The sequence below is a fragment of the Haliaeetus albicilla genome, chromosome 25 (assembly GCF_947461875.1).
Source record: "Haliaeetus albicilla chromosome 25, bHalAlb1.1, whole genome shotgun sequence".
Lineage (NCBI taxonomy): Eukaryota > Metazoa > Chordata > Aves > Accipitriformes > Accipitridae > Haliaeetus > Haliaeetus albicilla.
The window spans coordinates 5,900,188-5,926,996 of NC_091507.1; the positions used below are offsets into that span (position 1 = coordinate 5,900,188).

At 40.1% G+C, this 26,809-nt stretch overlaps 1 protein-coding gene across 2 annotated transcripts in view; it reads left to right on the forward strand.

Annotated features, from left to right (window-relative positions):
- PUDP (pseudouridine 5'-phosphatase) overlaps nt 1–18,246 on the forward strand; it is a 75,057-nt gene extending 56,811 nt beyond the window's left edge. For both annotated transcript variants that reach the window (XM_069770463.1, XM_069770461.1), the window contains one exon: nt 17,836–18,246. In XM_069770463.1, coding sequence (XP_069626564.1) covers nt 17,836–18,012 — 177 coding nt within the window. In that variant the 3' untranslated portion in view covers nt 18,013–18,246. The remainder of the gene's footprint in view (nt 1–17,835) is intronic.
- The last annotated feature ends 8,563 nt before the right edge of the window (nt 18,247–26,809 follow it).

Below are 26,809 nucleotides of genomic sequence, written 5' to 3' on the forward strand. Positions count from 1 at the left end.
CTTGGATTCCTGGTCTCGCATGTTAGGAATCAAGCAGCATGTGGTGCATAAACTTGCATAGAATTGGATAGAACCTGAGGAAGATCCACCACAGAACGCAGCTGTTAGGTTGTGTGATAGAAGTTTGCCTGCACACCGGTGAAAGAGCTCAGGGAGGCAACGGCGGGGTGGGGGGGATCCCAAATCTCACCCTGCCCGGCGGCTCCCAGCCCCCCCACAGGAGCCACCAGCCCGCCGGTGGCCCATCTCCACCAGGCCAGGGGAGCACCGAGTCCCGAAGGCAGGCGGGAGCCCAGGTGAAGGACTGGGAGAGAGGGACAGCCTGTCCCAGGAGAGCCCCAGCCCCACGGCCCGGCCGTGGGACCCGTCAAGGCGAATCGAAGGCAGATCCCCTTCTGCACTGAGGGGAGACGCCGCCTGGCGTGCGGGACGCGTTACGGGGCGCTGGGGACGAGCATTTGGGGATCGTTCGGGATTTGTGACAGGGAGACAGAGGGATGAGGGGATAGAAGGGGCTGGATGTGTGTAAATGGGTGACACGCTCGTCTGGCTGTGCCCTGCTCCTGACCGGCGCGGTCTGTCCTATTTTATCAAATTCCGTTTCTAACTCTTTTCCTGGCTGAAGGGCACCCATTCCGTGTGTGTGGGCAGCAACTGGAGCCAGACCCCGGGCAGAGACCCGTGTGTCCGCAGTGCCGGCAGCTGGAGCGAGCGAGGGTCCGGGTGCCAGTGACTGGGCAAAACCATGGGGCCAGCAGCCCCCAGCGTGGGACCGCGGGTCACGGGGGTCTGGCCCGTGGGTCTGCAGTGCCAGTGGCCAGACTGAGCGTGGGCAAGTGCGTGAGCAGTAGCAAAGAGCCAGCTGAACGAGCCTGTGGGCTCGTGTGAGTGCCGAGTGTAACTGTGTTGATCTGTGTGGCTAACCATGTAGATATATATATATTTACATGCTCTGTGTGCGTGTGCCTGCTGGGGATACGTGCTCAGCCTCCCGACTGTTTGGACCAGGGGGCATGGAGCTGCGGCTGCCTCCCCTCTGTCAGACGGGGCCCTTTTCCCAAACAGCAGTAACCTGTTCCCTAGGATCACGTTTCCCTTCATAAAGGGAGACTAGATAACCAGTTCAGGTGTAGATGTTCCAGGTAGGTATCTTAGTCCTTCTGTTTCAGTCTCCTAATAAAGCCCTCCTTTCTAAACATCTCTGAGCCATTGAGCTCTTCCACCCTAGTTTCTTAGTTTCTACTGTAGGATCTACAGTATCGTATCTTCTCCCATACCTTCTGTTGCAGTTCTGCTGGGACAAGTGTTGCCCTGTTTGTTCCCATCTGGGCACATCGCCTTATTCTACCTACTTTCCCCACTCCCTGACTCAGGAAATGGGATGTCCTCATAGTCTAGACATAGACTGAGAGATCAAAAAATATCTAAAGTTAATATTGATTATATTATCATAGAATCATCTTTCTTTATGGTAGAAAAAAATCTTTGAGTTGTTCATATATCTGTTGATTTTGCTTTGTATTGCAGAGATGCCAGGAAGTAGAGTGTACAAGAAAGAAAATATTTTGCTCTGGCCTGGCAGGCAGGTCTTCTTTTAGGTAATAATTGCTCTAACATGCAGTAGGTACAAAAGGTCAATATGCAGTGTACTGGTAGTATTCTAAAATCATTCTTAATGCTTTGAGGGATTGAAAACTGAAGCAGAAGAATGCTTAATGATACTTAATAAGTTGTTTTAACTCTTCTGTAAAGTCATTCTGGTTGGAATGAACCTTGCAAAGTAACTAATCCAACCTTCTGAGAGCAGGTCAATACTGAATTCAGAGCAAGTTGCTCCGGGCTTGTCAGTCAGGTCTTAAAAGCCTCCAAGGGTGGAGACCATGCAGCTTCTCTGGGCAACATTTTCCAGTGCTTAATTCTTGCTGTGATTTTTTTTTTTAATTATTATTTTTTTTTCCTCCTCTGCTTATATCTAGTCAGACAGAACCTCTCCTATTTCAATTTAGGACCATCATCTCATGTTCATATTATGCAGCTTGGTAAAGAGGCTGTCTCTATCTTTTCAGTAATGTCCTGAGAGATACTGGGCAGCTGCTGTTTGGTTGTCCTGAAGTCTTCTCTGGGCTGAACAAGCCAAGCTCTCCTTCAGCATTTCCTCATAGGGCAAGTAGCTACAAGCCCAGCCACCTTCGTGACCCTCTGCTGGACTTCCTGAAGTTTATCATCATCCTTCTGTTTTCTCCTTTCCTAATTTTAATAACTAATGAACTTTTCAAACATAATCCTTGTGTATTTGAGAATTTTGAGACTCAATAGTAACAGAAATTCATAGTCAAGCTTCTGCTCAACAGGTACGATTAACTTATGAGCCAAATAGCTTTCCACAATTATTTAGATTTCCTTGGAGTTGTCATTTTGTTGTGTGTTTAAAGATTGGAAGAGCATACAGAAACCTGACACTTCTTCTAGCTTTAACTCATGGCTAGGGAGTTGCATAGCACAAAATACACAACGTAAACATGGAGCTGTGGCCCTGTTCTGTTTCCTCTTCCCCTCTCATCCGTATTGCCCAAATGTGGGGGATGTTCTACATCATCTCCTGGGCAGAGGCCATCCTCCTTTCAGTATCATGGCCGCCTTTAATTTAAACTGTTTCTCATTTCTGCGCCCCTGTGTGATTTTGTTTGATGTAAGTTACTGGCACCAAAGATTTTTTTCAACAGAGGTAGTCACTGTAAAAGTCTGTTTTAATTTCTAACTTTATGCTTTTTGTATCATTGTGGAAATAGGTTCATGAATATTTTTCTGTTTCACTTAGAATTTCTTTCTCTACCATGCTTTTCTTCTTGCTTCAAGAAGAAAAGGGACAGATTGTTTAAGGAGAATCTGGATTTTCTGTTTACAGAGCAATAAATGTTCTGAAATGAACTGCAGTTGTATATGTTGTAAAATTGCTTTTGTTTGACAGGTTAATAAATCTCAGTGGAAGCTTTGAATGACTAGAGATATTAAAAGCTTGCGTTGCCTGACAAAAACAAACCAACCAACCACCTTTTTGTATTTCCTTATAAATACAGCAAAGGCCTCGGTACTATTCCAGTTGACTGTGGCTCTCATTTTATTTGCAAATGCCTTTATTTATGGGTCTTCTGCACAGTTTGGGGTTTTTTTTGTGGAGAGCATAAACAAAAAATCACCTTAATTGGCAAAAAGTTAAAAATGCCATGGTTCTTCAACAAGTACACATGTTCATGGTGCAGACAATGCAGTGCCAAACCTTCTGTTGACTTTTGCTAGTTTCAATAACCTTATGAATTTGGAGAACTTAAATCTGTGTTTTCAAACCTAGACCTATATTGATCTTGTGGATTCATACATTTTGTCACTTTCGTGCACAGACATGCGAGACAAATCTACCCTGTATTTCAACTGCAGTAACACTCGACTAGGATACCTTTTGATAAAAGGCTTGGGAAGCAGTATCGTAAGAGTATTTAGAGCTTGGATATTGATGTCATGATTAATTTAAGAAATGGAAAATTATTTGTTAGTTGTGAGGAACAGATTTTCACTGGAATGCAGAAGGATGCTGGGATGGATAAAAACAAAAATCTGTCTTAATTTTTCCTGTGTGTCTTCTTCAGATTCAGCAACAGTTTCTGGAATGGAAGCAATTGGAGAAAACAGTAGGAAACGGTACACTGTACTGTGTCTGATACATAAATTCAGTCATGTTGGAGATACTTTAATATGTATCAGCAATGTTACATGGAAGTGTGGGATATGAATTACTGCTTGTTTTGCTAAATCTGTTAGGAATTTTAGCAAGGACCTCACACACTGCATTTTTCCAATTAGATATTATTCAGACAGGGAAAGTGTCATTGCATATGGTTGAATTAGATTGAACATTTAATAACAATGAAATATGAGATAATGTAGAATTAAAGAGTACTAACTTTGGTTTATCAGTGCCTTCCCAAAACATGTTTGATGCTGTGCTGGTGGTACTTTTATATCTAATTGAAGAACAGTTTTAGTTCCTGCCAAATCCCCATCATCCTGGGAGTTTGGTTCAGTCCTGACAAAGTATCGTGGAAGTCACCTTTTTCTCTCCAGCCCTTCCTGACTTACTATTCTTGACATTTTACTGTGTGTGATGTTAGCTTTATGAATGCATGCAGGTTTATATCTGTATAGAGAGATAAATATATGTGTAGAGATATATTTTAAACTGTAAATAATACGTATATGCATTTGTATATAATAAATGTGTTGAATCCAGGAGCCCCGGTAGCAGCGAGGCTGCTGCAGCTCCCCGGCCCCAAGTCCAGCCCGTGGCGAGGCTGAGAACATATTTCCAGTCATCACACGAGGATGCACAGCACGTACCAGACGCATATAAGCACGTACACCTGCCAGCCCCGCAGCGCGGCACAGCAGAAACGCTCAGCACTCGCCCAAGCACAGAGAGGACCACTGGCCTCATCCTGTTCATATCCATCTGTGCAATGAGGGTCCCTCCAAGCAGCTGGATTTAGGCACCCAGCTGGCCTTGGGTCCCAGCCTCCCTGGTTGTTGGCACCTGGAGGGGTCAGCCCCCAAGGCCACGGCCCCGCTCCAGCGCTTGGCACAGATCCTTCCTCCCACCCACACCCACACAGTGGATGGCTTGGACACGGCCCATCCCATGGTCCTGGATCCTTGTTCTCCTCCCATCACCTCCTACAGCGAGTCTCGTGCGCACGCGGACGGGTCTCTTGGATGGCCCCAGGTGCCGCGGTCTCTACAGCAGCTGGCCAGGGCCACCCTATGCCTACCCTGTCCCTCGGAGAGCCGACGCTGCCGGTGCTCCCGCCCGGAGAGACGCGCCTGACTTCCAGGCCACTTCACCGACTTGCCAGCTAGTCCAGCGTGCTCTTCGCTGGTGCTCGCACGCTCACTTGCACACCCACCCTCGCTGCAGGTGCTGCGCTGTGGGCTCGTGGGACCACTGGTCCCACGGCAGGGCCGGCACTGAGACCTCCACACAGATGTGCACGTACAGTAGTAAGCCCTTGACAGGAAAACCGTCAGAAATGGACTTTAATTAGAAGCGTGCAAAGACAAGCTCTTCTACGGCATAAACTAACGTGTGTGTGTGTATATGTGTGTGCATATATATATATGTATTTCCAGATATGAAAATGTACAGATCCCACTCTGTAGAAACATACTTGGCAATTTTAAGTGCTAATGCTCCATAGATGCTCTTTGGACTTATTAGTAATGTGATGTTTCATAGCCACAGAAGATTTGGAAGGAAAGATTCTTATTAGTTAAAAACTGTCTACCTAAGCTGTGCTTCTTTTCTCTAAGGAGGGTAGTTAGGAAGGCACCCATAGCAGGGAGAAGAACTTTTTTAGTTGATAGGGAAGCAGGAAAACACGTGGAAGTGAAGAACCTTGGCTGGCAGCCTGCAGCACTGCCACTGCTAAGGACAAGACGATCTGATTGAGAAAAGCATTTAGAGCGTCCTGAGCAATGTCTTTGCTCTCCATCTAGATGCAAGATGCTGGTGGTCATCTGAAGAAGGTCAAAATGACAATTGTCACTTGAATTTGTAAGATTTTCTTCCTGTTTCTTTTGGTAACAAAGTTAGAACTTTATCCAGTTGAGATTATAATAACAGTAGTTCTAGATAGAGTAATTGTTTCTTTCTGGTTTTAACCCATTATCTCTTGATATTCCATAGAACTACTTGTTAAATTACTATGTTACTTGCCAGTGAGGAGACTGTTCTCTATGGCTTTGAAAGTATTGAAGTGTTTTATCTGCAGGTGCAGGGTCAGTGGAAAAAATGAAAGTTTTAGTGTCTTTTCTCACATTGTTTTCCTTGCTAAGACTAGAATTTACAAACCTTTGAAGAATACAAAACAGATGTCTTTAGCTACACCTTCAAGACATGCAAACCCTGAACACGTATCCCCAAGATAATCTTTATGTATGGATGGGAAATGTCAGTCTTCACTCGTTAGACATCTCTTCTATCTGATTTATAAATTTTCTCATTATTGCATATAATGAATCTTACCTGTATCTCACTAGAAGTAGTTGAAATCAATTAGCAAAGTTTGTAAATGTAATAGAGAGGAAACACTACAATTTCTAATCAGAAAAAAATGGGAGATATTTCCTGTATACTGAATCATGGTCTTTGAGATTCTCTTTTGCTTCTTTACCTGACAGCCTGTCCTCCTTTTTTTTTTTTTTTTTTTTTTTGTATTCACAGCATCTTTTATGTGGTAGCCAGAACATATCTTTCAGTGGATTGTGTGGCAGTGATACTTTGTCACCTTGACGTACCTGTTGCAGTCCGGTTTCCCCAGGGAATCCTTATATACTGTCTGGGAGCCAAAACTTCCAAGTTATCAGTAAAATGCTGCTTGTAGCACTCTGCTGCCTGTCAATTTATCCAGATTCTTGGCAATACCTGTGGCAGCATCTATTTCTGAACTGATCGTGTTGCTGTGTTAGAGGTGGTTTCTTTCAGGTCATGTGTTGTGATGGTTAGAGCAATGTAAAATCACTGTTTGCGGTATGCCATGGTAGTCTTACTAATATGTAGATACACATAATGTGATTTTAAAAAGAAGAAAAGAGGGGTGGCCTGTGCTTAGGCAGATACGACTTAGGGTTTTTTTCCCAAAATAAGTACGTGTTATAAGCACATTAACTCTCATTCAGGTGCTTGCTTGTAAGTTGACTGCAAGCGTTTGTAGAGAAGGCAATTTGCCTTTGCCTTAACTGTGAAGAAATGTGTTTGTGTCAGTATTGGGGTGACTGAGACACTTCCTAATGGAGTGTTTTCTATTCTCATCATAGTTTCTCTAATGGTCACTTAGCAATATGTTTTGTCTGGGTTTTTTGCACATTTGTCATTCAAACCTTTAAATTTAGAAGTTCCATTACAGTGCCATCTGGCTCTGCACCAGTGAGTGTGGCTGCACACTTTTGAAGAGGAGAGAAAAGCAAATTGATTTCATACTCTCAGAAGAAAAGATAATTATGATGGCTGGTGGGCACCAGCTCATGGGCTGACCATGAGCCAGCAATGTGCCATTGTGGCCAAGGCGGCTGATGAGGAGGAGTGTTGCCAGCAGGTTGAGGGGGGTGATCCTGCCCTTCTGCTCCGCACTGGTGAGGTCATACCTGGAGTACTGTGTCCAGTTCTGGGCTCCCCAGTACGAGAGGCATATGGAGCTACTGGAGGGAGTCCAGCAAAGGGCCACAGAGATGATTAAGGGACTGGAGCATCTCTTGTATGAGGAAGGGCTAGGTGAGTTGGGACTATTTAGCTTGGAGAAGAAAAGGCTCAGGGGGGATCTTATTAATGTATGTAAATACCTGAAGAGAGGATGCAAAGAAGACAGAGCCAGGCTCTTTTCAGTGGTGCCCAGCGACAGGACCAGAGGCAATGGGCACAAACTGAAACACAGGAGGTTCCCTCTGAGCATCAGGAAACACTTTTTTACTGTGTGGGTGACTGAGCCCTGGCACGGGTTGCCCAGAGAGGTGGTGGAGTCTCCTTCCTTGGAGATGTTCATACACTGTCTGGACATGGTCCTGGGCAACTGGCTGTAGGTGTCCCCGCTTGAGCAGGGGCATGGACCAGGTGACCTCCAGAGGTCCCTTCCAAGCTCAATCATCCTGGGATCCTGTGATTCTGTGAGTCCATATAAGATTTATGGAGCATTTGCTTATTTTCTGTATGAGCGTGTATGTATATTATGTGTATATGTACATTATGCATGGGCAATCCATAACATAGTAGCACAATAACACGGCAGCAAGCTTTAGAGTAACAATTCCAACAGTCACAGAGAAATAGACACACTTAGTTTAAATGGGAAATCAACCCTCATCCCGTTTCCAAAGACTTCCTCAAACTGTTGAAGGTCAGCAAAGGCAGGATACTTCAGATCAGTGGATTCGTTAGATAAGTGGTGATTCTTACTTTTAATGTAAAATCATTATTGTGTTGGATGAGCAAGTAGTTTTCACTTAAGCATATGGCCTGTTGCAGTGTTTTGAGGACTTTGCCCATGAGAGGTCGATTTACAGGCAGATAGGTGGTAGTTTTCCTTTTAAATTAGTCTGCCATCTGTCAGCTTAATACCCTGTTGACATCTGGACATTATTTCTGATTGAAATACACAGATGAGAGGGTTTTTAAATAAAATTGGTATTAAGAAAGAGCTGATGAGAACCCAGATAATGATAAACTTCTTTCTTTGAAGAACTGAGTACCCAAAAGAAGTTACTCATGGCAGAAGTTGTGTGACAAGCATAGTTAGTAATTGCTGATACCATGGCTGGTATTCCCAAGCTAATGTTAATGTTAAGCCAGTGTCATGGATGTGTTCGTTACTAATCTAATATATATTAAGCTGAACAAGCCTTAGGCTACAGAGAAAAAGACTATCTGTACAGACACCATATATATACCATGTATTTATACACATGCATACATGACAGAGTTAAATAAGCATGTTTTTCTATTTTTGTTCATTGTTTACTGTGAAACATTCATTTACATCTTATGCCCTTTATTCCTTTCACTAAAAATGACCTGTTATTCTGCCTGTAGGCACGCTTGAGTCAAAAGAAGAACTGATAGCCTTTGGTTGAGGCAACTAGTACCATTCTCGTATCTGGTAGAGCTGGTCTAATAGAAAAATAGGTACAGCTTCATAACTGTGGGTCATCAATGCATTTACAAAGAAAGTGTTTCCATGCAGTATTTTAAATAGCTAGATGATATTATTAGGGTAATTTTGACAGAAGTGTTTTGAAATATATTGCAACAGGAGATTAAGACTTAAATAACCTTCTACATGTGAATTCATTTTAAGAGTGTATTAATTTTCATATTTGTAGAAATATTTGAACCTGGAGTTAACAGTGGAAAGAAATTTTTTGGAGGAGTAGACTGTTTTAATGATTGAGTACCATAAAACTGCTTGATATTCACTGGCTTCCCATCTTACAGTTTTCATAGCTTGAAATACCTGGATAATTATTGCTTCCCCAAAATAAATAAAGCAAGCTGATAAAGACAAGCTGGAGATTGTGAAAGAGATTACTTCTCTACTGAACTCCGAAAAAAAAAATTTTGACAATTTCTTCTTAACTTTCCTCCTATTCTTAATATATTTTTCTCACCAGTAATAACTGTATTAATCTAGTAGATCTTGCTGTGCACTTAAAGTTAATCCCTCATTCAGGGTTAGGAAAGTGCTCTCCATTGAATTAATTATTTCTCATAATAAATAGTTCAAAAGGGGTATATCATACATAGTGTATGTAGAAATATGGCGTTTAGTGTTCTGTTACTTTTGGTGGTAGATTTGATGTTCTTTAGAAATACTATATTTAGCACAGAGAAATACTTTCTTAGGTAGAGAAAATGTAAGAAATTTTGAGTTCTGAGCTCTGTTTGTCTGCACAGTCAAAGCAGTTTTGCCAACTAAGAGGCTGAGAAATCATCTTTTGAAATCATGAGGGCGGTTACTTAAATAGATCTGATTATCGATGTAATGAGGCATTTCATTTCAGATGTGATATTTTTAGATTGCTATGGCAAAATAAATTTTGGAATTGCGATGTTTATAACTGTAATCCCCTGCCCACAGTTGGGCTTGTGTTGAAAGAGCAGGTTCTGCAAAACTTTGTACAGCCATTTCGTGATTTTGCATTGACAGTCTGCTTTAGGCAAATGCAAGGCATGCCAGGAGTAAGACTGTATTTTGAAGGGATGAACCCCTCTGTGATTTAAACACTGCCCAAAAAGGAGGTTTTATATTCCTCTTGAGTCTTCCAGTTCACTCCCAGCTGTTACGTGGTTGTTCTCCAGTTTATGAGCCTGATGGGAGAATAGTTTTCTATTAGGCTCCAGAGCTGATTCACAGAAGGACGCACAAACACAACACCCATCACTAGGAGACAGATGGAAGCATACACCGGTTAACAGGAGGTTAAGAAAAAGAAGGAAGAAACACTTTTACTTGGCAGCAAACCATTAGTTTGGCTCAGCTACTTTTGAAACTACCTCCTAGGAACAGGTTAGGAGCCTGATTAGCAGAAAATTGGCTAATCTGGTCACTTTTGCTTTTGTCTTAAATATGTACATGGAATTTAATCTAATGGCATATGATGGAAATACATTAAATTGAAGCATGTATTATCCTTGCATAGATGTAACAGAGTAATTTTATAATTACTGTTAATACTATTGCTATTTTACAAGTTCATATTTTAGTGGAAATAGTACTTCGAATATCAATGAGTTCAAAAGAAAACATTGAAGTAATTCTGTTTTAGAAAATGACCCCTGAATTGACCCAGAGTCAAACCTTCATACTGTTGTGTTTCAGAATATGAAGCTTTACAGGTTTGTATCTCTTTATGATGTTAATTTATTTCCTTTTTCAAAATAGCGTGTTTATTTCAGATTCAGTGGTTCTTCCTAGTGCTGATTATCTTGAGTTTATTCCTCCTCTTTGGATCTTCCATTTCTTTAACCCTCTTACGGGGTGTGACACTCTCCAAGATATTACATTTTTTTAAAAATTTTAGGAGTCGTTCTTGGGTTTGGTTTCTGCTGGAGTAAAACCAGCTTTTAATTTCTTACTTTCATTCTCTTGGTTTTTGTGAAGCCAGTACTATTAAGTTATTCTTCCAGATGTCATAAAAAATGATTTATTTTTTTCTTTTAAAATTTACAAAAGCCAATTTCCAACAAAAGTTCTTTAAGATTCAGTTCAGGTGTTTACCCAAATTAGGAGTTAATATTTTTTCCAGCTTACTTTTGTACTTTGTTGTCCACCTTCCTCTTAGAAAATCTATACTGAGAACAGAGAATTGCCATCTTTAATATAAGTATTTGTTTTCTGTAGTTGAAATATGTAGAAAATTATAATTTTGTTAGGGTTTTGTTTGTTTTGCTGTAAGGTGCTAGTTTGTGGCTTCGCACTTGGAGTTTTATGCTATTAATCTTAAATATTCTCTAAAAGATAACTTTCAGCTGTTTGAAGTTTGAAAGAAAACCACTTTTCTTTCTGATCGTGAAGAGTTGAAGTGTAACACAGCTACGTCTCACCAAGTCACTCCAGACTGGTGACACTGTGTCATGTATGGTTCAATGAGAAGCTTGTACTGAATAGAAAAAAAAGACCTTTTCCATTACTTTTTTTCACTCCCAACGAAAACCTGTTTAAAGGAGGAAATGACTTTATGTCTGAAGCATATGTGGATTGTTATTAACACTTCTGTCAAAGATTATACAATAATTAACATGTTTAGATCAGATTACGGTAAATTTCAGTATGCAAGCTGGTCTTTCTGTGTGGGAAAATAACACTGGACAAGGAGACGTTATAGAACAAAAAGAAACTATTGCCAAAAAATGATGCTGCTTGAAAAAATTTGATTGCTCCATGAGAATCAGCTGCCTTCTGCAGCACCTGCTGAGTTGGTTTGGGGTGAGCGGTGGCATCCAGTTACACAGAACAGGCAGGTACCTGCCGTCCTCAGCGTGCTGTGCTGCGCCTGCAACCTCGTAGACATTCCCTGTGGCAAAAAGGTCATTGCATTTATTCAGGAAATACTTCTGACACCTACTTCCTGTTTCAGTTTGAGACTTCGAGTTTGGATTCATCAAAACAGTTCCTCCTTCGGATGTACCTGGCTTGTATCTCTGATGTGTTTGCTCATGAGATGGGGCCAGCCTCTTCTCCAAGGTGCAGAGTGATCCCGCAGTGGGCAACCGGCACAAGCTGGAACACAAAAAACTCCTGCTAGATGCTCGGAAAACCATCTTCACCATAGGAGTGCTGAAATATGGGAACAGGTTGCCCAGGAGGCATGTGGAGTCTGCATCCTTGAAGATACTCGAAGCTCACCCGGTCGAGGTCCCAGGCAGCCTGCTCTGGCTGGACGTGCGTTGAGTAGGGGTGTTTCCAGATGGCCTCCAGGGATCCCTTCCAGTGTAAATTATCCTACGGTTCTGAGCTCTGCGTGCAAGGTGCAGTTACTTGAATGTGTTGTGTATTACATGTCAAGAAAGTCAGTTGTTTTAGTAAAGGTACTTCTGTGTGGAAGGGAAGGCAGCACAAATTAACTATTTCATTGCACAGGATTTCTTTCTAGGGCACTTTATAGGTATGTGGCATAAAAAACCCCAGCATGTTACGCGGTATGAGTAGCCTCAGTAGAGAGCATCTTGAGTATTTGCCTTGTGTTCTCCGTAAAAGAACAATACTCTTCTATGGCTAATCCAAGCTGCAGTTGATTGAGTTAGATTTCTGCTGCCGGGATAATTGGACACTGTTTCAGAAACGCCTGGGAATTTCTTGAGGCCTGTAACGCAAGTTGCCATACAAAGTTCCCAGTGTGCTGTCCTCTAAACACACAGTCCTCTGTGAAAAGAGTGCTCCAGCCATCCGGAATGATCAGAGTAACCCCGCATGTAAATGTGACCTTCTCCCTGCCTCACAGAGCCGCTGTGTCTGGGTCCAGCTGTCACTCACAGAAGCACTTTCTTTCACTTGGTCGAGTCTTCAAAACAAGCAAGACATTTGAAATTTCTCCTCCTCCTTCCCCATCCAAACTGTTTCACTCCTTCTGGCCCACCTTAAGATAACGTCCCGTGAACTGGTTTGTGAGAGAGTAGCTACTGGCGTGGGCCAAAATGTAAAGCGGCATTTATGCAGAGAGCTGGAAATGCGGAGTGATCTAATTATGTGCATATGTAAGATACTTCCTTTTTTAATTTTTTTTTTAATTATGCTAATTAAATTTGTTTTTATCTTACAAGCCTTCTGGTAAATAATTTGATTCTTGTACTGGTCTGCAACATACTCCTAGTAGCAAGTCTATAAAAATCTGAATTAAAAAGCATATGTGTGTATAATTTCCAAACAGATCTTAATATGAATCATTGAATCCTGAAGAATGGTGGCTGGTAGTTAGTATTCTGGATACTCTGATGCTTAATTCATTTGATTGTAAGTTTCCAGCTTGTTTGTTCATTTGTTATAGCGTTTAAAAACATCTTGGCTTACTCCTCATTTTTCTTAATGGAACTAAGTTGTGCGGCTGTAAGCTGCATGACTTTCTTAAACAGCATATTTAATATGATTCTGTTATCCATGGCTAGTCATATTGGCATATGTCCTTAAAATAAAATGAAGTGTAATTCATTATTGCTACTGAGACTTTTCTGAACTATTTCTGGAAAGATCAGGAGAGAAACATTATTTCATTACTGTTTTTTGTTAATTCTTCAGAGAGTTAACACAGTGGGAGGCCAAAATTGCAAATACTGTAGCTGCTTAAAATGCATTTATTCAATAATGTTTAAGTAACTCTGGTGGTAAATGGGTCACCCAGAAATACATTTTCCGCTTGTTCCTAGATACTTTGTATATCAAAGCATAGGAAAAAAGAAAACACAAGTTACCTAAAAAATAGCCCAGCATCTGTGTTATGACATGTTGTTGAAGTTGTCGGTCTTTCCTCTCTTTGTGCATTTCCACCACCTCCCATAAATGATAGACAGTATTATATATCCATTGTAAGGGATATAGATGGGTCTGTGTTGTATTCTGAATTATATTATGGTTCTTGAAAATTCCTGGGTCACTCACACTAGTAACACAGTTGGTCAGTAGTGAAATTATTTTGAAAATCTGAAAAAAAGAGTCAGCAAGTAAAAAGAGATGAAAGTTGTTGAACAAAACAAAACACGTGATTGCAGTAGTAGTATCTTTCAGACTGATAATTTATTTCTTAGATACTACTGAGTTTTGAATTATGACCACAGAATATGGGCTAGTTTTTTGCAATGAGAAAAGTAAAAATATTTTTGGAAGTGAATAGTCAACAAGTAACCTGTAGAAATGAAAGGCCTGACCATCTTCTGGTTCACAGAGATGAACAATGTCATTCTGAAATGGACATGAGCTGGCTGTACTTGAATTTCTTCCTGCAGCCTGTTTTGGGGCTCACTTTGGTGCCCATTGAAATCAGTGGGGATTTTTTTAGTGATAAGATGGAATTTGAATTAGCCCTTAAATGCTTATAGAAGACTGCGTTGTGCGTGTATACGTAAATTAATGTATAAGGTTACCAAATCTTTCCAGAGTGCAAATTTTACAAATAACACATCTTGCTTTTGACCACTTGATTTGATCATGAAGGAGAAAAATCAATGCTAAGTAAAGAAGTTACAGACGTATAATATGCAGTCCATAAGAAGACCCCCCCCAAAATGTGTCACATTTTGAAACCAAATGTTTCTGTGTCATTTGAGGACAGCAGATACAATAATCTTCTACTGTCTCTTCTTGCCAAGCACAGAAGGAGACTGGTCCTGTTCAGAAGTTAGACAATGAGCAGAGGGATAACCTCTCAGAGGTCTTACCAGCCCTTTTTGAACCTGTGATTTGAAACCTCAAAATTCCACCATTTTCCCATTTTGCTTTCATTCAGCAGGAGGGAAGAATAAAATTATTAGTCTTTATTCTTTTAACCACTTTTGTCTCCAGAATGTGTTTTGATTTTGGGGGGGTTTTGGGGTGGTTTGGGGGGTTTTTGTTTGTTTGTTTGTTTTAAGTCAGAGTGCATACATGCAGTGGTAGTGTTTAATTTGCAGATGTATTCTATGTGTATAAATTATGCCATCTTAGTCTCATCCTTCATTCTGGTTTAGAGTTGATACAGTAGGGTCATACGTGGTCGAGGATATTTGTTCGATAAGCACTCCCTGTGCATAGATACTCTTTTCACAGGCTTTTCAAAATCTTAATTTCAAAACTGATTTTAATCTTTTATCCTTCCAGACTTCATGGTTATCACTAATAGCAGTAACACTTGTGGATATCCCTGTTAGTTACGTAAATATTCCATCCAGACATTTACAGTCGAGAGGCTGGAGAGGCCCTGCTGTACATACCAAGGGCCTAACTAGCACTCTTCTTATATTCTTAAAATTCATGTAGGAAGATGAGGTAATGAGGTGCTGCAGTGATTTAATTATTTCTTCTTTGGTTAAGTGATTAATTTTTCTTTTTCTAGGTTCATAGAGTGAAATATAAATTACTATGCTTTACTACTTTACTTTTTTAAGCATCTAGTTCATTCCAAAGTGAAAACTGTCCTATATTAGTATGACCTTTTGAGAGATCTCATGTCAGTTGTATAGATCATTGACACAAGTTACAGAAATAATGCAGAGAAGCAGCCAGAATCTCAGCTGAAGTCTGTATAAATCTCATCTGTCTCTCTCAGTTGGAGTGATGCTGATGTTGCAATACTTATGCAAAATGGGGAAGAACTTGGCTGCTTTCATATCTCTAAATTTAGTATGTGGGTGGGCCAGGACAGTGAACAGTTTATAACATCTCTGTGCAGCAAAGTTAATAAATCCATTTTGTATGTGAACCTCTGCAATCTTTTCGTCATCCATTAAAAATGTTGCTGTGCTGTTGACAGTAAGTGTCAGTAGCAAGAAAGACTGGAGGAAGACCTAGTACACTTATTTCCTGTAACATTAAAGCCACTGTAATTATGGGTCATTTGCCTGGCTTCTTTGGTAATTAAGAGTTTTAATTGCTTCTAGTTCCAGGGAATTAGTTAAGCTTTTCATTATGCATATTGCCTTCCAAAATCATCTGCTTGTCTCGTACAGTAAGCTTAGTGACATCATGGAAGTCAATTAGGTCTTTCAAGGCAGAGCAATGAAGTACATTTCTTTGTATGGGCTGCGTTAGAAAAGGTTTCTGAAAGGCCTTGATAATGCTGTTCTGTGCAACATTTAAGCTTAGTCTTCAAAAGGCAAAGCCTGTCAGGGTTTCATTTACTCAGAGTGCTTAGGGTCACAAACTAAGGTATTGTTAAGAACAAAACCTATAGGCAGAACTGTGCTTCCGTTCTAACAGCAGTTGTTCCAAGCTTTGCAGGATCAGCTGGTTACATATTTGTAGTTAATAACAGTGATAATGATCAACATTTGAAAATAGCACATTGTTCAAACTGGAATTCAGTGACTGTATAAAGGAAATGAGCACAAAAGAGATTGGTGTGAATCTCTTGGCTCACTAAAAATTATTAATTAAGTTTTACTTTATTACATGCAAGGTAGAAAGCGGCTCTTACTTTCTCTTGGCAGACTCCAAGTGGTTGCTGACATGTTGACAGGCAAGAATCAATATTTTCAAAAGAAAGGAAAGCAGAAAGAAAGGGATAATTCCCTCTTCCACAGTGTCTGATACAGATGGGTATATATAGTGCAGACATTTAATACATCTTGCAAAAATGTTTCCTTGAAGATAATAAAGTTTTTGCAGGCTGCAACTCAGTTCTTTTAGAGCACAGCCAGAACAGACAAACATTGTGCATCCGGAATCTTCCCTGGAGAAATAGTTGTGTGTTAGAGAGCCTAAAAGATACAGTATGCTGTTGTATGTTCTCCCAGTGTGTCATGTCTGGATTCAGTCAAAAGTTAAACTAAATTTAGCAAATCATTACTTTTACCCATTCGGTATTAGTTGCTACAGTCTATTGTGTTGTGAAGAAAAGGATAAGAAAATCCATCCTGGGTACGTAGGAAGGGATTTGGTAGATCGATAGTGACTGTAGAGAAGGGCTTAATGCATGAGAGAGAAATTTGTGATAAGGCAGAGTTGCACTGTCTGAAGGGTGTGGGGAAAATTGCACTAAGCATCCCAACATCTGTGCTAAATTACTTGTGGCGGTAATTTTGGTGGTAGTAGTAGTAGCAGCAGTGCTAATAATATTGATAATAAATGCAGTCTGAATTGCAGAAGTGTTAGAAACCGCTTGTCAGTGCAGATCAGAATTTTTTGGATGGTTGGATGCCAAAGGTTTCTCTGGATTGTCCGTGACCAAAAATTCAGACTCAAGGCTGGGTAACGTCAGGAAGAGGTGCTTCATTATATATACTCTGGAATGAACTCCAGAAGCATTATCTTTTATTATATGACAGTTCAGACTAGATGATTTGTTATATATTTATGTTATATATTTATTATTCAATCCACTGATGTTAAATTACAAAATTCACATAAATAATGTATTGATTATTTTTAATAACTTTATTTCCAAACTGCAATCTTGAATGATAGTGACTATTGTAAGACATGGAACTTCTACCTGACTAAACTGTCTTTTCTGTGAAAGTAACCTTCCAATATAACTGCTGGTTTTCTTTCTCACCATTGCTTTGGAAGAATTAAGCAAATAGAGCGTGAATTCAACAGCACTCTCTGACAAGTGACTTCTTAGTCTCCACTCATCCAAAGTCCTAACACTGACCTAGGTAGTACTCTTCGCCCTCTTGTGCGTGTAGGCAATGCCACACCTGTAAGTGAAAGCACTGCTTTTGCCATTTTGCAGGTTGTAAAGTTGGTCTCGAAGAGTTAAATTGCCTGCTTATAAAGATATTTAAGCACTTGCTTAACTTTACTTTAAGCTTGTGCTTAAACCCATCCCTATAAAACAAATCACTTAGGAACATCTGGATAACCAGTTGCTGGGATTTAAGTATGCATGTTGATGTTTTTTTGAATTGAAATGAATTTAAGGTTAATTACCATGCAGATGTTCGAATTGAGAGGTTTGCCCTTGTTCTAATTAGGGGTTTCTAAGCCAGGAATCGAATTTAGCTTTCCTACCAAGTTTCATTTGGGATCATTCTCTCTTTTCAAACAAAAGATTAAAAGTTCATAGTAACATTATTCTTTAATTTTTTCCCCTCACCTCCTTGTTTCTCAGTGTCTTGTGTTTGAAGATTCACCACTTGGAGTCAAAGGAGCCCTGGCAGCAGGAATGCAAGTGGTTATGATTCCAGATGAAAAATTAAATCCGGATCTTAAAAAGGAAGCGACACTACTGCTGAACTCCATGGAGGATTTCAAACCAGAGCTGTTTGGTTTACCAGCATATGATTAGTGCCCAGTGTCTATGAACATATATACTTGATTGGAGATCGGGAAAATGGAATGAAATTTTGTGATGGTTTTATGATTGTTTTGCATCTTTTCCTCTCTTCCTCAAAACTAGAGCACAAAATTGCTGTTAACACCAAGTCTTCCACACAGTACCTTTCAAATTTGACTGGAATGTTTATGATTTGTCCTCATGATAAATGCTAAATTAAAGCAGCATTTCATCTTGTGAAGTGAATCCAGCCTTGTTCTCTGCACATCTTGAAGTCTTCTGGTATGGTGGGTTGACCCTGGCTGGACACCAGGTGCCCACCAAAGCCGCTCTATCACTCCCCCTCCTCAGCTGGACAGGGGAGAGAAAATACAAGGAAAGGCTCGAGGGTCAAGATAAGGACAGGGAGCGATCACTCACCCATTACCGTCACAGGCAAAACAGACTCTACTTGGGGAAATTAGTTTCATTTATTACCAATCAAATCAGAGTAGGGTAATGAGAAATAAAATGAATCTTAAAACAAACAAACAAAATCTTCCCCCCACCCCTCCCTTCTGGGCTTAACTTTACTCCCAATTTTCTCTACTCCCTCCCCCTGGCAGCGCAGGGGGACGGGGAATGGGGTTTAGGGTCAGCTCGCCACACCTTGTCTCTGCCGCTCCTTCCTCCTCAGGGGGAGGACTCCGCACTTGGCCTCTGCTCTGCTGTGGGGTGTCTCCCGCGGGAGACAGTCCTCCACCAACTTCTCCGAGGTGAGTCCTTCCCGCGGGCTGCAGTCCTTCAGGCACAGACTGCTCCAGCGTGGGTCCTCTGCGGGGTCACAAGTCCTGCCAGAAGACCTGCTCCAGCGTGCGCTCCTCTCTCCACAGATCCAGAGGTCATGCTGGAAGCCTGCTCCAGCATGGCCTTCCCACGGGGTCACAGCCTCCTTTGTGCATCCCCCTGCTCTGGCGTGGGGTCCTCCCCAGGCTGCAGGTGGATATCTGCTCCACTGTGGACCTCCCTGGGCTGCAGGGGGACAGCCTGCCTCACCATGGTCTTCACCACGGGCTGCAGGGGAATCTCTGCTCCGGCGCCTGGAGCATCTCCTCCCCTCCTTGTTCACTGACCTGGGGGTCTGCAGTTGTTTCTCTCACATATTCTCTCTCCTCTCTCCAGCTGCAGTTGCCCTTGCACAGGTTTTTCTTTCCCCTCTGAACTCCATTCTCCCAGAGGCACTACCACTGTCGCTGATGGGCTCGGCCTGGGCCAGTGGTGGGTCCGTCTTGGAGCCGGCTGGCACTGGTTCTGTCAGACATGGGGGAAGCTTCTAGCAGCTTCTCATGGAAGCCACCCCTGTAGCCCCTCCCACTAGCAAAACCTTGCCACGCAAACCCAATACATCTGGGAATATTATGAAACTATTTGGATAATTTGTTGTAGCTGCATTGGAATCTTCTTGTTCTGTTTCCCCTTGAATGACTTACTGTTTAGATTTTAACCAGAAATCTGTTCTGGATTGGGTTTTATCCCATTACATTGTTTTTTATACCATTATTGCTATCAACATGTTTATCCATTTCCTCATCCTGTAGTTGCCATCTATTCCCCTTTGTATTGTGTTGTCTTTTTTTTTTTTTCCCTCCAGTTATTTGCAGGGGTTTTGTTGTACTTTCTGTGTTTTCTTATTTTGTTTTCTTCTTGAGAGTTGAATGAGACGACTTCCAGAGGACCCTTACAATCTCCATTACTGTTTGATGCTGTCATTATCTTTTCTCGCATGGTTATCACCTGCTAGGAGCTCTGCAAGGTTATGCGATCCTACAGTTTAACAAAAATGCTTTGCATCTTCTTTTATTTCCTTATATTCTTCTCATTTTCCATGTTGCCATGTAGCCTTCCCTTTCATTCTTGTGAAATGAATCCATCCTGTCTCCCTGCTCCAATTCTGGTAAAGTTAGGGCCTTAACTCCTTCATATCCAAATAGCTTTCTGTAGGCCGTCCTTACTTTCTTACCTCTTACCACATTCTTGAACCCTTTTTTTGCCAAGTTCCCTCAGGTGGTTTTGCTATCTATTTTTAAAATACAGAAATTGTAGGTTTGGTTTGTTTAAATACTTAAAATTTATTTACCTGGCTACCATAATTTCCACAAATGTTTATGTTATCTGTCCCTCTTACTTCTGTCTGTTTCTGGCATTTCATCAGGACAAGGGTAAGGGTCTCTTCAGAAAATGCTAGAGATGTAGACAGGTTTTGGTGGAATCTACAAGTACACGTATGACATGGTGGAAGCAATGTCTTTTACTTTGTCTAAAAAAAGCTAGATCATGTAGAGTTTATGACTGTTTTATAAAATGAATTATTGCATTCAGCATTTTAAAAACTAAATTTCTGAGTGTCCATGAGGCACTCCAAAATCTTGGTAAAATATCAAACTCCATGAAGACAAGGAGTGTGAAATATGTCAAATAAGAGAATTTCCATGTATTATGAGAAGACTTCTCTGACCTCATGGTTTTTTTAATATCATTTGTTTATCTATTATCTTCCTCACAAAAATCTTTTCTAGGCATTTCTGGTGTTTAACTGTTTTAGGTTTAAGGGGGGTTTTGTCAGGAATAAAAATTAATGAATCATAGACCCTTCAGTATTCAGGGTGAGTTTCCATACATTTTTTTCCTCCTGGATTTAAAAAAATCCAAAGTTTTACATCTTTTTATGTAGACTGTTACTATTTTCTGTTACAGTAGTCTGTTCATACCTCAAAAAATTAAGACAATTTTATTCCATATGGTCAGTCAAATATGACCTAGATGGTACGAGAAGATTTTTAGTACATATAGTGTAATGGTTTCCAGTTAAATACTTTTCATCTAAGGATCTGGAAGCTTTTTCTTGAAAAAAGGGTAAATATTGTTTCAGTGTAGGTATTTTGCATATTATGTTATTTCTTTAGGCCCATGGATATTGCAGTCATTAGTGTTTGTACAGTGACAACAACCCATCCCATCCAATATGAATTCAATTTCTGGTCTTTCCAGAGAAGATAAGAGAAATATTGCTGTATAATTCCTCCTTTGACTTATGTTACATAACACAAAGTGTTACTGTAGAGCAGTAATTCTGAGCTTTCAAGTGTAAAACAGGTGCCTGTTGGGATCCCCTTCGTTCATAATTACTGAATTCCAACAGGGAAGTTACTAGGTAGAACAAGCTTTAATAAGCTGTAATTAGTAACTTTTTTAAAGTTTTGCATATATTTAATTTAACTGGTGAGTTTTAAAAAAAATAAAAATTAAGCATATCTCATTTACAGTTTACTTCGAAGTGACTGTCATCAAAGTCTTGAATATTTTTTTAAAAGTGTAGAGACATTAATAAATGTATCACTGACAAAATCAGAATTACTTCATCTTGACCACCATGATGAGATCAGCATATCCTGCAACTCTAATTTAATAATGTTATCTTTTGCTGAGAATTAGTAGTCAGGGAACTATCACTTCTTAACCAATCAGTAAATCCTATCCCATACAATTATTCTTCCATGCATTTAGTATCCCACCTGACAGTTGTCAATGAGATTACTGCACCAAACTGAAATCTGTGAACCTGAGCCATATGGTAGAACTTTCCTCTCCTTTTAGTAAAATTCCCTTCCGTGTACTTGACTGCTTGCTCTTGGCCAACTTCCTGGTCCTGTGCCGAACCATTTGTCTGTTAAAGTATCAGTGTTGTGGTTAGCTGTTCTCCTACAAAATTAAATTCTTCATCTATAGTAATCTTAAAAATCCTGTCATCTCCATCATATGTGAGGAGGATATTCTGTCAGCAGTAGGTGCCTGTAGCCTGCCTGATTAACTATACACCAAATATCAACATATGTTTGTATATATTTCTTTACCCACTTTTTGGTTGGATTTGTGGCTCTGTAGCTCGATCATCTCAACAACATCTGTTCAGAAAAGAAAAAAAAAAGGACTAAAAACTTGAATCCCTTCCCTTCCTTCCATCTGCTGCTTTCCAGATGAAGTCTTGTTCTGACTGAACTAAAAAAATCTGTACCAGATCCTGGCTACAGATCATGAGGACATGTGAGCAATCAGGACATTTAAATGCTCCATCTGTGTGTGTATGAAGAGGACTGTTAAAAACTAATCCAAAACCTCTATCCTCTAACTCAGCAAGCAGACTTCAATCCCAACAAATACTTACACACACGCTTAGTTCATTTCTATTAAGCATAGAAAGTAAGCACCAGCTTAATTTTAAGGATATGTTTAGTTTTATTTGGCTTAATATAGATTATGTGGTTCAGGCACATCCTGAGAAGACTTACAGCCTCCACAAAATAAAGGCAAAACTTCATGACCAAGATTTTACCATTGGAAAATAGAATAAGTGCAGCAAAATGGAGATAAAGTCAGCCATGAAAATATATTTTAAAAAAAAAAAAAGGCAACTTAGTGATGTATGAAGTGTTTTACTGGAACTTAAACTCCTTTCTGCCTCACAAGTGAATTAGGTTTTACATTTTACTGGAACTCCAATGGGATTAATCTCGGTAGAATTTCCAGGTTGCAAAGATGCACATAAACAGGAGTTTCATCGAATATATTCAGGTGAAAATTCATTGCATTGGAACAGGATTAATTTCAAAATGCAGTCTGATTTCTGTGAAGCCTGGCATTTGCCTTCTACAAATAAAGATCAGAAAAAGCTGAGATGTTCATTCCTCATTTGGATTAGATGTCTTTCTAAAGAATGCTATAGTTAAACCATAGAAACCTCTGCCCAGAATCAAGTTCATGGTGCATATATTCCAAAAAATGCCTTCAGCAGAAGCCAAACTAGATAAATTAGAAAAAAATCACAAGAAACTTCATAGTAAGAAGAAATGAAATAATTTTCCACTGCATTAAAATTCATCTGTATCTTTAACAACTAGAGAACAAAGCTTGACATTTTCTGCTTTATTACTAGCTCTAGATACTGGTTATCCATACAGAAATCCACAGAGTTTTTTTATCTTGATAAAATTAGACACCAAAACCACTAGCTAGGCACTAAATTCCATGGGCCATAGGAAAAATTTATTTGTTTCTAATATTTTAATATTAGAATAATATTAACCAAAAAATAACATAAAAGGAAAAAATAGGAACCTTTTTTTTCTAATTAATTTCTTTCCATTTTATTTGTTTCTAATTTACCACTTTGTAACTTCACTGAACTTACTGCATTTTGACATTGAGAGGGTAGAACTGTTTTTTTGCCAAATTAGTGGAAATAAATGGAAAGACTGGAGTGGAGGAACAGGAGCTCTCTCAGAACACTTCTCTGTCCCAAGGGAAACATGACTGTCGTCAACACTTTATGTTAACCTTCCTTTTGGCTGATGCTTCACAAATTGTGGGTCTAATCGCCTTATCAAAGTAGAGACTAGAAGGAGGATAAGAACTCAAACTGAAGCCCATACCAGAACTTCCAAGAGCTGAGGAGCGTACCCCGGCAGCAGGGCTCCCCAAGTGTGCTGGTGGCTGTGTCCGCACCAGGTAGCTCAGTGCAGCAAAAAAACCCTAGATTTTAGAGGGCAGGGGGTAGCATGAGAAAGGCTGTTGGTCTCTTCTGTTCTTCAGCCCTTTGACCTATGGGCCCTAGGCCATCATATTCAAAATGTCAGGAGTTGGCTCACTCTCATGATTAAAACAAGCCTCAGCAGGTAAAAAGCATTTCTCTTTCCCCAGAATATCTGCAATGTGAAACCAGAACATGAATCAAAATATTAACAGGATCACTGTCAATATCCAAGGTTCCTTTGATTCAAAAAAGAGCAGAGAGGACATTATTTAATGAAGAAAAAAAAATGGTAGAGGAAAGGAGCTGGAGCAAATGCAGTAACCCGTGGTATAAACCATCTAGGACCAAACACTCCAATGAAATGAAGGAAGAGGAAACAGAAGAGTCAAGTCTTCCACTTGTCCTTAGCAAAAATGTAAAATCAGTAATTGTGGGGGAAAATCTTTGCATTAACAGAAGCAAAACCCAGGTCAAAAACATATTCAAAGACATTGTGTTATGAGGCACTGAGATTTATAGAGATGAGTCAACCTCCTGAAGCACATTTCTTAAAACCAAGGTCTAAAGAAAATGAAGTAGTTGGAATCCAGAATCAAAGAAGATGCGTAAATCGCCTTTGATGAGCATCAGAGCACAAATAAATGTAGGAAATATATCAGTAGATGCCTCAGTTCAGATGCTGGTAAGATTGTGAAATCGTTCCAGTTTTGACTTCAAAATTCTGGCTTTGTTGAACTACTACAAAATGGAAGAGTATGTCATCAGCTTGAAGACAACTGAAAAAACCTGCTGCATACCATTTTTCTCCATCATCTTCAGCACAAACTGCATATTGATAGAGTGAATTCTTAATTTAAGTCAACAACAGCCCTATGGCAACTACAGCAATTTGCTCATAGAAGGGGATATTGGAAATGGACTTTTAACTGTCTTTTGTCTGTTATAATCATGGTTACTTTAAAAAAGTGTATTGTGGTGGTGTCATTTAATCCTCATTTCACAGAAAGCAGTAACACCATATAGCCAGCAACTCCTCCTCATTTAAAGAACTTTGGAAGCTGGAGAACAGAGGTTTAAAACTAAGTTCCTGTAGATTTGACAAAGGAGTTTCCACTGTATCATCTGGATGTCTTGCTATGAATTTGATTACTATTACCTACATACCTAGGGTGCGGGCAATGTGTCTAATATTAACAGTATCCAACCCAAATCACTGTATGACTGCAGGTAAAACTGCTAACTCAAACATGATAAAGAATTAGGAACTTCAAACTAGAGGTTCATTGTCCAGATCATCCTCCTACTTTCTGTGAAAAGGAAATGTTTAGTAGGGGATCATGTAGATCTACAGCTGATAGAACAACACACTCCCCACGGGCTCCTCGTAGAAAGATGCAGCTTTTTTGGGGAAGAATGTAAATATGATAGTTCCACAAAATAGTTTTATTCCTAATGAATTTTTCCAAAGGAAGGGTAGAAACATGCAGGGGCAAGAAGAAGATACACACAGATCAAACCATTCTCAGCCTCCTTCGATTCTCCCAGAGAAGGTGCCTGAGACCAAGAAAAGGAGAGGAATTGTTCTAGATGTTAACCAAAGTATTGCTTTGGCATAACAAATTCAGATACACAATTTTTATCTCTGTTCTCACAGTTTTCTCTATTGCATATGAACTTTAGAGGTAAACAAAAAAATGTGAAATGCTCTTAGGCTTCAGTTGCGGAAAATTCTCTGTATCCATTGCCAGAAATGCAAATAAGCATCTCTGTGACATACCAGTACAACCACTGTTCTCAGTGGTTGCCCCAGCTGCAGCTTTTCATGCTCTTTAGTCAGCTGAGACACACAGCACCTGAAGCACTGAACCATGGTACGTAAGCTCAAGAAAGAGAAGGTAAGTGCTAAACTGGAGGAAAAAAAAAGGGGGGGGAGCAGGGGGGGGAATGTTTTCCCTTTTCAGAAAATGCTGAAAATCAGTCAATAGTGTTATACCTTGTGAAATGTCTTTTTGCTGTAGCAGAACATAATTTTGGCAAACAGCAGTTTTATCACATTAAAATATTTCACACATTTAACCTGTTGCAGAATATCCATCCAGAGACACGGATGTCATAAGTTTTAAGTAGGGAGAGCACAGTTTTCCTTGCAGTGCCAAAAGGGGAGGAATGGGGTACACAAGATGGGGAAAACCAAGTGTTAATCTTTGCTAAAATACCATCTTGATTTAAACATTGTGAAGACAGTTCAAACTGTATCTAATCATTTTATTACTGTGTCTTCATTGCTTGGATATGATCCAGAAGTGCTATATTTTACCTGAAAAATTGGAAAGCTGATTAAGTCAAAATGGATTTCCTGGTGGCCTATGACTGCGGCCTTGTAAACTTATCGATTATGGCCCTCAATGTTGTTCTTATCGATGGCTGCATCTGAAACATTGGAAAACCTATGGCATTCACTTTCTTCAGACCAAACACATTAGGAAAGTATGTTTTTCAGTAAAATATGAGGCAGGAAAGCACGGTGGATTTTTTCCCCTCTCTAAAGCAAATCTTACTGTAAGGAAATTTATTAATCATATAATTTCATCCTGTCATATTTCTTTAGCCTATGTTACATAACTCTGGTTAGTAATGATTTTATCAAAGTTACAGAGCACATAATGTAACTGAAGTTTGTGGCTGGAGATGAATTTATTTGTTTGGAGTGTACTAAACACATTCCATGGCTATCTAATCAAATTATTGTTAAGTTTTTGTGGGTATGGTTGAAGGAAGGTGGTTTGTGAAATTGTATATGGGGCATAGGTCCTTTCAGCTCTGATTTTCTAGTAAAGACTCAGCTCTATTAGGAGCAGCTTGTAAACCTCTTCTGATACGAAGGACTTTGACATCTGGATGAAAGGAGCTGGTGCCCAGCTGTCATCTGCACTTCTTAAAACCATTGCTGTATGTGGTATGAAATTAGTACTCCTTATAAACTCAGCAGAGAGTGCTTTATCTTTAGTGAAGTTCACACCTCTGTGAAATTTTGCTGAAGGGAACAGCCAAATCTAGCTCTAGGAAGGAAGGGAGGGAGCGAGGGAAGGGAAGCAGCAGACCACCACCCTGCCCCCTGAGCTGACTCCAAGCCTTCTCAGTCAAGTGAATCATCGGCTTGGACGTGGAAGACATTTATGATTATGAGATCTGTTTGGCTCTTCTTCCAAGCTGAGACTCCATGGGCTTTAAAAATACAGGGTA